Source organism: Triplophysa dalaica, chromosome 7 (genome assembly GCF_015846415.1).
Source record: "Triplophysa dalaica isolate WHDGS20190420 chromosome 7, ASM1584641v1, whole genome shotgun sequence".
NCBI lineage: Eukaryota > Metazoa > Chordata > Actinopteri > Cypriniformes > Nemacheilidae > Triplophysa > Triplophysa dalaica.
The window spans coordinates 22,937,382-22,950,282 of record NC_079548.1 but is presented as its reverse complement, the minus strand read 5'-3'; the positions used below and the strand labels follow the sequence as shown (position 1 = coordinate 22,950,282).

Genomic DNA, 12,901 nt, shown 5'->3' with positions numbered 1-12,901 from the left:
TCATTATTGATTATTTTAAGTATTGGGCATCATATTTATTGGGCCTTTTATGTATTGGGAATTATATTATAAGATATGGCCACACAGTCAAGTTTTTTCGTGTAGTGGCACACAAAAGGGCCTGAAAGCAGTCTGATAACGTCAACGAGAGGAAAGTGTCTACATCTCAGTCAATTATTCCATTGATTTATTCGTTTTCTTTGTGTGTCGTCAGTAGACCATCAGTCACTCAGTGGTTAATAGTTTTCGAGATGGAAGGGATTACCGGATTTGAGGTATTTCAAGAATTTCTTCACTTCTTCTAGATCAAAGGTCCATCTACCGCCACACGAGGTCGCAACACTTGTAACAGAACATTAACATTAAAAACATTTAAAAGTTACTGATAACAAAATATGTAAGATTGACAAAGAAAGAGAGAGAGAGAGAGAGAGAGAGAGAGAGAGAGAGAGAGAGAGAGAAAGAATATGTTACATATTGATAAAAGTCTATAAAGATTTATAAATCAATTTCACTAATTTAAAGCATGAAAATAGTCAGATACAGACGCTAACTATAATATTCAAAACCTATTCCAATAGTTAAAAGAGTGTGATTTTAACATTGAGACACGTAATTGAATTGATCGCAGAGAGCTGATCGCAGAGAGGAAATGAGTCAGCAGCGCATCTCATCGCTTCAGTGCGCAGGTGGATGTTTGTGCACAATAGTGAGTCTGTCTCTGCCACAGGTAGCGCTGGACTCAGGTATTGTAACACGACACTGAACCATGTGATCAACGACGAGAATTTAGGAAGAAAACAGCTCTAGCGACCACTCAACACACCCGTAATACCATACGCACAGGACTACCTTTGGAAGAAAAGTTGTATCTTGAAGAAAAATGTTTTGAACTATGTGGAGTATTAATGAGAAACTGGAGTGCGACGGTTTCGGTTCAGATCCTGACTGCACCGGTGAGGTGAGCCGGAAGCGACCTGTGACCAAATATATTGGATCTATATCTTACAAGCATTCAGAAAAACTGCTTTGATAATATCTGAATAGAGGTATGAACTGTTTCTAGATGTTTTTGAGTATCGTATGTTTTCTTAACAACAGGTGGAAGGAGTGTGCGTTTATTCAACGGGATAGTTGAAGGGTGTTTTCTGTTACTGAAGACAATTAGTCTTTCTGAAGCTCTGTTATTTAAGATTAACAATACACAAAGCGCACTTTTCTGACATGTACTGTTTATAAATCTTATATTTGAATACATTATATATTCATGTTTTTTTTTGTAGTTTCAGTGACTTTAAGTAAGCTACTCAACCATGTTATTTATTAGCCTAGTAAAAGCACAATCTCTTTTTCTTTATCGTCACTCTTTTATATTGTAAGCACTAGGAATGATCTCATTTTAAAATCAACTTCAGATTTTAACAGAAGTTTCTACTCTTCTTTTGCAGCTCGCCAGAGACGGATAAGACTATTTTTATGCTTTTGATCTCGGACATGATTTATTGACCCGTGATGCACCCTACCCAGAACATCAGCCCCTTCTGGTTGAGGGTAGGGGTACAGATTGACTTCTCAGAGATGATACTGCAGTTCGGGTTATTGGCAGCCAGTTTTCTGCTGCTGTTTCCAAGGAATGCATTGATCCAGGGTGAGTCATTCGCTCCACCTCTACAGCCATGACTGAAACTAAACTTTCTGTTCGAACGGAGAACATCCTGATTATTCACAGCATTCAGATAGCTCATGGTAGTTAAATCAGATTAATCATGGACGCACAACACAGGCTGGGTAACACGCCTCTAATCTTAAAAACACTTCAGACAAGCTCAAGCATGTTGGTTTGCGGCAGGAACATTGCGAGTATTGTGGGAAGCTGGAAATATTATAACACCCAGTTCATGAAAAAGCCAAATTATTTATGATGGAGGAGGTCTGAATGATTTAAATGATCTTACAAGATCTTATTGTATGCCAAGCTCAAAAGCTCTGTATTCATGAAAGTATTAGCACGTGAGGGATCTTGTGGAAATTAGCTTATATGTCTGTGATTAGTGTTACATGTGATTTCTGTGGTGTTAACACATTCATATTTTTATATTTCATTGTGAGTCCTCCAACAAGTTTGGTTTTCCTTTAAAGTAAGGCTATCTCTCTCCTCTTGTGCCCTTGAGGGATTATTTACTCATGTAATGATTAACATTTTTGCTTTTTCATCTCTAAGCGCTATAGCTTGTGATAACTTGTGATAGGTTTAAACATTACTTTTACTCCGGCCTTTGAAAGTGTGATATTCAGGCTAGTGGCGAGCTCAAGTCAGTAGTAAACAGACTGTACGCTTGCGTGTGATTTTACTCTTTCAACACTATGTGTACTCGGGGATGCCAAAGTGCAGGGATCACGAGTACGAATTTTACGAATTTTACGAGTACGAATACAACTTTTACCCAAGCCGCCAAAACTGGTATAAGATTTTATTGGGAATTTTTATTTTTACTTGGTGCTGCTCATGAAACCTTTAAATCATGCATTATGTTTTGCGACTCTAAAATAGGAAAAAAAATGCTTTCCTTCTTTCATTTTTCAGACCCACTTATTTGTAGGGTCACATTTTATATATTTATAATTTTATAATTATACATATTTATATGATAATATATATACATTTGATAATTTCTCTTAACACATTTTAATGCATAAAAAAGCCCCTCAGAGTCTTACCTGAACATTTTTCTGTTCATGTGAAATAAGGAACTTAATCACATTTTATTTTCATACATTTTGTTTAAATAGCCAATATGTTTGAGTTAACACCAGAGGCCAACAAAGCACAAGCTTTTGTTATATAGTCAGAGGCAGGTGGAATTGGCTGGAGGGCCATCCTCGTTCTACAGAAACATTTGCAAACCCACGCATACAAGATGAGTCATCATTATTTTAGTCTGTTTTCCTAGAAAAGATAGATTGTATAGTTTAAATGTGTATATCTGCTAAAAGGTTCATTTGTCAACAAGCATATAGCGCTCAAAGCTAGCAGACATCTCTGTTAAGTAATGATCAGTCAGTGCTATATTTCTCCACCCATTTCCGAGAATTTCTCCAGTTTTCTCTGTTTACTTCGTACATTCCAGACTAAGATATTTTATCTCATGAACCTTTAATATGAGCTTTTAAAGTGTGAATTACACAGACAGAAACAGAGACATGCTAATTGTCAAACAACAATGGACAATAGAGGAAACTGAAGTTCCTATTTAAATAGATGAAGGAATCCATGCACCTCTATTGTATGGGCACACAACCAGTGCACGTGAATGGTGTCCAGTTAACAACATTCTTCAAAATATCTTCTTTTATGTTCTGCGGAAGAAAGAAAGTCGAATGAAACCCAGAATGAATGACTCTGGTCAGAATGAGCAGATTTTCATCTCAACATGTTTTTAATTTGCAGCCGTGGATACCACAATGCCGAGTAACACTACAACTGGCAACATTACAACACCCAGCTCAGTAAGTGAAGTTTTCCTTAATGTGTCAACATTTCTTTTGGTTTTTATTTGTTTGAAGAGATCAACTGTCTATCATCACGGTTTTATTTCTGTTATGTGACCTGCTGTTGGTCAACATTTTATATGAATTATTAAACTTTTTTGTTCAAAAGAAGCTTGCAACAAAACATATTATAATAATTTCTCATTAACTATGTGTAAGTTTTTCATGATATAAGTGTGATTTCTCATGGTATGATTCAACAGGCGGTAAAGTAGTTAACACGGCTCCAATCTCGAAGACTTTAGTGTAAATTAAAGTGTTCTGGAATATAAAGGGGTGGTTTCCCAGACAGGGATTATTTTAAAACAGGACTATGGCTTAGTTACATTAGAATATTTAAGTTGTTTCCAAAAACATACAAAAAATATCGCTGTGCACCTTAAGTAACAGCAATTGCACTGACATATTTTAAGGTGAGTGCTTCAAAAGGTTCTCCGATGCCATAGACAAACTTTTTGGTTCCATAAAGAACCTTTAACGTTTCACAAAAGGTTCTTTGTTGCGAAAAACAGTGCTTTCGGGTTATAAAAAAGTAAGAAAGAGATGGTTCTTTAAAGCAGTGGTTCTCAACCTTTTTGGAGTACTGGACCCCATCATATCTCAAACCATCCTCATGGACCCTTGACCCCCGCGCTCACACCCCATCCCATTTTCTTTCCCTAACACAACATCATAGTTCCACTAAATTAGGAAAATTAAAAGATAAGTCAAGACAAAAAATTTAGATTTGTTAAGTCAATGTATGTAAGACTAACTTTAAATTACAACAGCAAGGACTCACACCAACCATTACTGATCAGATACCGTTATAATGTTTCTAAGGTTTAGAAAATGATTAAAAACAAGAAAAACAGCTTTACAACCGTGATATAAAGACTATCCATTGTTCAATAAATTAGTTTTTTTAACTTCTATCAGGAGTGAACTTTGAACTCTGGTGTGCGATACCTGTGAGTTGCCCAACTTGCCCTGACGTGGACTTGACCTGACTCATTCCTTCAGTGGCGTAATTTGTTTTGAAAAGTGGTGGTGACAAAAACAATGAACACTTTTCATAAATTGTTTCTGTAATAACACGTTCACTTGGCTGTTGTGGTGCAATACACTAAAAAGAGTTTATATGTGTATTTATGACTGAAAATGTCACTTCTTCGCTGGTTTACGCGTGTTTGTGCCTGGACATGTCCCACCTGTCCCACCTCTCAAAGATTTCTGTTTGCACATGCACACTTGACTAGAAGGCCTGCGTTACACTTTTGAGTTCTGATGGATCTGCTTGTGAAACTGATACTATTACTGTTTATTGCTAAGAGCTCATGAATATGGTAATAGGAAAATGGAAAATAGGCTTGTTCGATTTTATGCGGCGGTGCGCAGAACCCTGGCATATAACATCAAATGCATTCAAAAGAAAAAAGAGCAGTCGACTCTCTCTCACGGTGCTGCCGACCGCTCTAAATGATGCCGCATGACGGGCATGTTTGAGTCAGAAATGCCCAGAAGCTGCGCAGTAGGCTAAATTAAATATGACTTGGTTTACATGAAGCTCCCTGCAAAGTGAATGAACATATTAATGAACACAAGTTACCAGTCAATTTGGCAATTCATTTGACTGCAAAAGCCGACTCGGTTGATTTAATCTGCGTCTGGTGGGTGTTCATTTCAAACCCTTAAAGCAAGATACTTACTAATTTTTTTATCAAGGGTTCTATGGACCCCCTGCAATGACGCCACAGACCACTAGGGGTCCACATACCCCGCTTGAGAATCACTGCTTTGATTGAATGGTTCTCTGTGGAACCAAAAAAGGTTCTTCTATGGCATCCCTGTGAAGAACCTTATAAGCACCTTTAATATCAAGAGTGTGGGCTTAAGCCCTGTCCAGGAAACCACCCCAAAGTCTTCCTTCATTATGGACCATAATCAGTGTTGGGTAAGTTACTCTGAAAAAGTAATTAATTACTAGTTACTCATTACATATTCAATAGTGTAATTAGATTACTGTCAAAATTACTCTGTCCAAAAAGTATTTAGTTACTTATTACTTATTACTTTCTATATCCTACATCAACTTTTATTAGTTAAGTGATTCAAGGATAGACATGAAACTGCTTATTTCATTCATTCAAATAAATAATATTATTAACCAAAGTATTACAAATGTGAGAATTATACATTAAAGCACATATTTTAAAATAAGACTTTGAATTTTGATGTCAATTACACTATTGCACACGCATATATTTAACAAAGTATTTAGTTTAATTAAATCAAAAGTAACTGTAATTAAATTACAGAAAACATATGAGTAATCCCTTAATTTACTTTTTCAAGGGAAAGGTAATTAAATTACAGTAACTAATTACTTAGTAACTGGTTACACCCAACACTGGCCATAACATTCAATTTCATGTGATACGTAATAATAAAATACATTGAACATCTAATTAAAATAAGTATTAAAATAAATTTGACGTTCCTTTAGTTGACATTACAAATGGTTACAGTTAATATCAAATGTTTCTAAAATATCCTGTTTACTGATGCAGTATTTGTTTATTCAATAAATAAAATGAATAGCATGTTTACAGTGTGCTATCTGAAAACATCTAACCTAGATCAACTTTTCTCTTTGTCCAGGGCACGGATATTGTGGCTATTGTAGTACCAATTGTGGTCGTGGGAGCACTGTTAATTTTGGTGGGGGTGCTGTTGTTTCTGTTCTGCGTGGTAAAGAAGAAGCGTCAGACGGAGGGGACGTATCGACCCAGCACAGAGGAGCAGACAGGAGTTCCCAGTGTAGCGACACCAGACGCCCTCAAATTACCTAAAGAGGAGAGACTGATTTGACACATGAACTCATATTTTTGCTGGTTCACCCTGAAGCACATGATAATAGGACTGTTCAAAATGGTGAAACAGATGAACTAACCACCTTGTTTGAAAGCACAGGGCACAGATTTAAGCCTGTGTTATGACGAAACGGAGCGAGTATGACCACTTATATGAACTCCAATATTTACCCTGCAACAGACAGCACATTTCTCAGTGAATATATTAAAGTTGAACCATAAAAACTAAACGAAGAACCTGTTTCAGAGAAGACCACACCTGCTGGAGCTATTCATTATAGAATTGCATTGACCTTTAGGCTTTAAATCTTGGAAATGGAATTTGGATAATAGGAAAAATGCTTTTGTTGACTGATCTGCTTGTGCTGAATCCTAGCAATGACATTTCATTCTTGTTCTAGATTGTTAGCCAATACATACACAAATGTTGATAATTTTATTGAACGTGTTGCCTCCTTCAAATATGCTGTAGGATATATTTACGATCTTATCTGCATTAACATCTATGCAATAGCCAGATGCTTTTGCTCAATGCATTATATTCCTATACATTGAACCCCGGACCATGGTGTCTACCCGAGTACCTGTAGACTTCAGCAACATTATTTCAAGGTGCATTGATTAATTGGCATGATTTACCTATTATATTTATTCATATATACTGTTTATAATTAATCTAATGTTAATTTTCCATAAATGTGATCGAAGCAACAGAGATTTCTACGTTAAAGAGGTGTGTCAGAAAGCATTTGACAGTATTGCTTAAGGCAGTGTTTTGATATTGCTTGGCAAGAACAATGCTAGGCTTTATCTAAGAAACGCGCCTGTTGAATGACATGTTTTCTGGAACAGCGCTCTCTAGTGAAGAATTTCTGACATTTCCTTTATGAAGCACAAAATTTCCAGATTGGAAGTTTTAAATTATGATTGTGTAAATTAAACATGTATGCAAACCTACTACAGAGAAAAGAGCAAAGCGTGTTTCATGTAGAATCGGCCTTTATTCAGATTGGCATTGACAAAGTCACAATGTTCACAAATCTTCACAGTTTAAACTCAGTTGCATTGGATGAGGGGAAGATTTGAGGGCGTGAATTCACAACATTCAGAAACACAAAAGTCAAAATGTTCACTGTTCATTAAAATGTCACTTGTTTTCAACGGATACTGAGAAGGAGAACACATTTGTTTGTTCTGGAGAGCATTGTTTTTTGTCATGTGAAGAATGAAATGTTAGGGGTGAAGTGGATGTGGCAATGGTTGTGATTTAGGCGACTTCTTCCTCGCCCTCTTCTTCAAACTCGCCCTCTTCGGCGGTGGCATCCTGGTACTGCTGGTACTCGGACACCAGGTCATTCATGTTGCTCTCGGCCTCGGTGAACTCCATCTCATCCATGCCCTCGCCGGTGTACCAGTGCAAGAAGGCTTTGCGGCGGAACATGGCGGTGAACTGCTCAGAGATGCGTTTGAACAGCTCCTGGATGGCCGTGCTGTTGCCGATGAAGGTGGCGGACATTTTGAGCCCGCGTGGCGGGATGTCGCACACGGCGGTCTTGACGTTGTTGGGGATCCACTCAACGAAGTAACTGCTGTTCTTATTCTGCACGTTGAGCATCTGCTCGTCCACCTCCTTCATGGACATGCGTCCGCGGAACACGGCGGCCACTGTCAGGTAACGCCCGTGTCGTGGATCGCAGGCGGCCATCATGTTCTTGGCGTCGAACATCTGCTGCGTGAGCTCGGGCACGGAGAGGGCGCGGTACTGCTGGCTGCCACGGCTGGTGAGTGGAGCGAAGCCGGGCATGAAGAAGTGGAGACGGGGGAAGGGCACCATGTTGACGGCCAGTTTGCGGAGGTCGGCGTTGAGCTGGCCAGGGAAGCGGAGGCAGGTGGTCACGCCGCTCATGGTGGCGGAGACAAGATGGTTAAGGTCGCCGTAGGTTGGTGTGGTGAGTTTGAGGGTGCGGAAGCAGATGTCGTAGAGAGCCTCGTTGTCGATACAGTAGGTCTCGTCCGTGTTCTCCACCAACTGGTGGACGGACAGGGTGGCGTTGTAGGGCTCCACCACTGTGTCGGACACCTTGGGCGAGGGCACCACGCTGAAGGTGTTCATGATACGGTCTGGGTACTCTTCGCGGATCTTGCTGATAAGCAGGGTACCCATGCCGGATCCAGTCCCTCCACCCAGGGAGTGAGTAAGCTGGAAACCCTGCAGGCAATCGCAGCTCTCGGCTTCCTTACGAACAACATCTAGAACAGAGTCTACCAGCTCTGCTCCTTCTGTGTAGTGGCCTTTGGCCCAGTTGTTTCCAGCACCGCTCTGACCTGCAAACATGCAATGATAGAGCTACTGACCGCACTCGCATTCCAATGTGAAATAATGATGACTGATTTTCTTACCGAACACAAAGTTGTCAGGCCTGAAGATCTGCCCAAAGGGTCCAGAGCGAACTGAATCCATGGTGCCAGGCTCCAGATCGACCAAGATGGCTCGTGGAACATACTTCCCACCTACACAAAGGGACAGGTTTTTTTTTTAATTGGAGACCCTTAAAATGAATTATTTGCTTATTTCAAGTGCACATACGGTGGGGATTAAACATCTGAGACCACTCGGAAAATCTTGATTTAAAAAATCTTTGTAAACCTGGAACCATACAAAGTCCAAAGTTGCCCCTATACCCTCATTCATTATTCCCTTTACATTACTTCATTAATGTACTTCAACCTTTAAGGACTAAGTGAATTTGGTGGTTAAGGGAACCATCTTCTGCAGAGATGTGGAAAGTCGTTCAGTGGATGAGCTGTTATATATCAGTGTGTATGAGTCTGTTTTGTCCTACACCTGAGCCTTCAGGGTTTTTTCACTTTGAGAGTCATTGGGATTGAATGAGTGCACTGAATAATGTCTAGTATGATTTTGGACACCACTACAAAATGCCTGTTCCCATTTAAACGGTGCACTATATAAGGGTATATGGGGGCTGTTTCGGACAAGAATAAAAACAATTCTGAAGAAATGTTGAATTGTATAGTAAATAGTACAGAAGGTCAAATTTCATAGCTTCCGTTGACAAACAAGGTTCTCCTCTGAATATTCTCAAATCATGATGGGTTCAGATTTTGGTTTCTCAGGGTTTGTATTTATGTGGATCCTGGATGTCATCAAATGACAAAAATGTATAGCCAATTTAACGTTTCACTTCAATTGAAATGTCATACTTCCAAATTTAAAATCTATTCTATTTGAGAAATGAATCACATGTTTAAGATCCCCTCTGTATTTATGCTGTCGCCTGTCTTTAAAATCAAAGTTGTATGAATGCGGAAAATGTTGAATGTGTAACTATTAATAGTAAGAAAAAATGACCTGAGGCCTCGTTGTAGTAAACGCTGATCCTGTCTAGCTGCAGGTCGCTGTCTCCATGATATGCTCCGGTTGGATCAATGCCGTGCTCATCACTGATAACCTCCCAGAACTGAAAGGGGAGGAGAGACAGCAGGGCGGAGGCCACAGATAGGGAGTGAAATCAACAATTACATCTTAATTTTCAATATCTACATCTACATATAAAACCACAAATATCTTTTTCCTGTAAAAAAGATGTGATTGTGGAAACCAACTATTCACTATTTACTTAAGAGCAAAATATTAAATTATCGATGAAATTTATAATGCAATGTACACATATTTGTACACACGAATAAAACAAATGCCATTTATTTGATGGTTAAAATCTTATGGCTAAATGATATTTTATGTTTTTCCCTTAAACCGAGCAGTGCAACAATTTGATGCTATTTTAAAAGGGTTAGCGTTTGATTACTTTGATTAAAGGACTGTGAGCTATACTGTTAAGCATGCATATATCCATAAATACACCTTATGTATATTATATAACTAGTAAACGTTAAATTCAAAAGGAAAATACTTGACCCCAAAACCTTAATTCAACGTTAAGTAGGTCATTCTCAAAAGATTATATATCCAACCAATAAATTATCATTACCATCAATAAAGATATCCAAGCCTACAGATATATTAGTCTACTGCACAATTGTATTAAATGCATGACTGTAACAATTCGAGAACGAGGGAGTAGAAATAAGAGACCGTTTTGTTCATTCATTCCCCCTCGCACAATGGATGATGAGCTCATTCCACAGCCAATGAAAGGACATCTTTGCGCACAAGGCACCGGCTAAAAATCCAAACAGTGATTTAAAAGCACAAAATGAATGAATCAGATTCATCTACAACTCATTTCTGGAAGATTCTTTAAGACTGGATTAGTCACCACCCTCGGAGCGCAGCTTTGTGCATGCAACTGAGATAAGCATCCGTCGCTTATGAAAATTCTCAATTATCTGTGTGTGAACATTTTTACCTTAGCTCCGATCTGGTTGCCGCACTGACCGGCTTGCAGGTGCACAATCTCGCGCATGGTGTCTGGTAATGGCGGGGATGGAGAAGTCGTGGGTCGTCGTCTTCTGCACACTGACGGGCTGAGCTGCTTTTTTTCTTTACGAGAGCGTCTCTCTCCTCGCAGATGAACGCCCGCCTCTTAACCCCGTTATGGGTCATTCACACGGTACACGGTGAGCGGTGGAATTGCCGCGTAATAGTCGCCTTTAAAGAACGGTGCCCGTGGAAGTTGCAGGATTTTGGATGCACGAGCACCTCTTGCGCACCGCCAACGAAGCGGCCCGCGTTTTGCTGCTTACCGCATGTTTCCCTGTGAAAATAAAGTGGACCAGCGCGACTGCCGCGTACCGTGTGAATCCACCATTACTGGGCTGAACGTGTGGCGCAAGGTGACGTCATCCCCATGGTAACCAAGAGCGGAGGAGAGAAGGAGGACCTTGAGCTCGTGGAGACAGCGGATAGGATGCTGCCTGAGATTTGGATGGAGATGATAGGCGACTCTCTGAGGACCAATGACTGTTATAGACATGTCTGAAAAATATAGCTATGGGAAATGGAGATGATTGATCGTATAATACTATAACGTTGATATAAAAAAAGAATGATGGATGTGCCAAGCATTCTATTCAACATGATGTTGGTAAAAAATAGACATTGACCCTTGACTCTACATTCATGTCTTTTGGAAAACATTGTATGACAAACATCTGGTTGGCCTATACTCAAATTCTAAAAATCTTACAACACATATTCACTTAATTCCATTTAATGATTTGAATCCTTCAGAAAACATTTAGCAGGGGAGGAGAATTACTCCACCAGTGTTCTGGTTTACTGATAGCATGTGTGTGTACGACTAATGTCATGAATATAATATTTTCATTCTGAAGAAGAGAATTTTAATGAAAAATAGAAGTCAGTTTATAATAGTTACACATTCAACACACACAGCATGCAGAGACTGTTGTGAATGCAGAAATCTGACAGCTACAGGTCAACGTAGAATCTGCAGCAGCACAACAGCTACAATAACAAATATGAACTGATAACAGATTTTATGAGATTATTAAATTAAATCATTTAGTAGTATAAATTACCAATAAAATAAACAGTTGTTGTTTACATACGTTACGGTGAAGGGAAAGACATTTGTTTGGTTTATCTTAACAGTGATAAACAAAGATAAATAAATGTCCTAAAGTAGGATAAATGTTTTTAACTAAATATAAACTAATTGGTATGTCATTTTTTATATTTTTGGTAAATTTAATTCCAAACAGATGTTATCTACTGTATAAGGACATTACTCACTTATTCTTTATTTATATTTTTTCACATTTAAAACGATAGTAAACTCATTAAATTATGAAATAACACAATTGTAGCATAAGGAATAGTACTGTGACAAAAAACATCCAGAAAAATTAAAACTGTTATATTCTGGGATCTTCACAGTCACCCTTTGTCTAAAATAATCTCGCTGTGTTTTCCCTTATCTGATGAAGGGCTATATGAGGAATTTCCATCTACTTTGGCTGTAGTTTCTTAATTATTTGGTCAAAAACAAACAAACATTTGAAAGTTAAATTTCTACTGAAAGAAACAGTATGCACAATTATATTTTATCTACTAAAGTAATTTCGAAGGTTCAAATATACCTTCAGATTAAAAGATTTAAAACATTATGAAAAAACTTTTCTTCAAGGGTTTTAACCCTTTTTAAACTCTGTCGCCCCCACCTTTTTTACATTTCATCATTAAACCTATAAATTGCAGAACGCAAAACTAGAAATATATGCTATCTTTTGACATCTTAAAACTCTTGATGGAGATGAAAGAGGGAGGTGGCGACCTGACATGTCCTCACTACACAACAAAATTCCAACAGCAAATAAGTATTAGAATATTAAGATTACACTAAATCTATCATCTACCACTTTCCTTTCTTTTTTTCTTGTTTATTTAGCTTAGTTGCGCAAGCACTGTCGAGCCTAAAGAGATGCAGCAGTAGAGCCAGCCAGTTTTAATAAATTTAATTTAAATGTAAATCTCCTCATTACTCAAATAAACTAAG

General features: G+C 38.4%; 2 protein-coding genes across 3 annotated transcripts; one reads left to right on the top strand and one right to left on the bottom strand.

Annotated features, from left to right (window-relative positions):
• Nucleotides 1-554: 554 nt before the first annotated feature.
• crb3a (crumbs homolog 3a) lies at nt 555-7,358 on the top strand. 2 transcript variants are annotated; one of them, XM_056752002.1, is made up of 4 exons: nt 555-961; nt 1,449-1,648; nt 3,449-3,507; nt 6,190-7,358. In XM_056752002.1, the coding sequence occupies exons 2-4, from the start codon at nt 1,513-1,515 to the stop codon at nt 6,397-6,399; spliced, it is 405 nt and encodes a 134-aa protein (XP_056607980.1). In that variant the 5' UTR covers nt 555-961; nt 1,449-1,512; the 3' UTR covers nt 6,400-7,358. The 2 variants fall into 2 exon arrangements, with proteins under 2 accessions (XP_056607980.1, XP_056607979.1); XM_056752001.1 differs by having other exon boundaries at nt 559-1,049.
• Nucleotides 7,359-7,382: 24 nt separating this feature from the next.
• On the bottom strand, nt 7,383-11,907 carry tubb4bl (tubulin, beta 4B class IVb-like). The gene is made up of 4 exons (XM_056752000.1): nt 10,790-11,907; nt 9,772-9,880; nt 8,802-8,912; nt 7,383-8,726 (listed from the first exon to the last, which is right to left on the bottom strand). Exons 1-4 carry the CDS (start codon nt 10,844-10,846, stop codon nt 7,669-7,671), a joined length of 1,335 nt encoding a protein of 444 aa, XP_056607978.1. The 5' UTR covers nt 10,847-11,907; the 3' UTR covers nt 7,383-7,668.
• Nucleotides 11,908-12,901: the final 994 nt, after the last annotated feature.

Coding starts and splice junctions, on each gene's coding strand:
- crb3a (XM_056752002.1), top strand. CDS start 1,513: ATGCACCCTACCCAGAACATCAGCCCCTTCTGGTTGAGGGTAGGGGTA. Junction 1,649..3,448: donor AAGGAATGCATTGATCCAGG/GTGAGTCATTCG, acceptor TTTAATTTGCAG/CCGTGGATACCACAATGCCG. Junction 3,508..6,189: donor ACATTACAACACCCAGCTCA/GTAAGTGAAGTT, acceptor CTCTTTGTCCAG/GGCACGGATATTGTGGCTAT.
- tubb4bl (XM_056752000.1), bottom strand. CDS start 10,846: ATGCGCGAGATTGTGCACCTGCAAGCCGGTCAGTGCGGCAACCAGATC. Junction 9,881..10,789: donor GCAACCAGATCGGAGCTAAG/GTAAAAATGTTC, acceptor CTCCCCTTTCAG/TTCTGGGAGGTTATCAGTGA. Junction 8,913..9,771: donor TTACTACAACGAGGCCTCAG/GTCATTTTTTCT, acceptor CCCTTTGTGTAG/GTGGGAAGTATGTTCCACGA.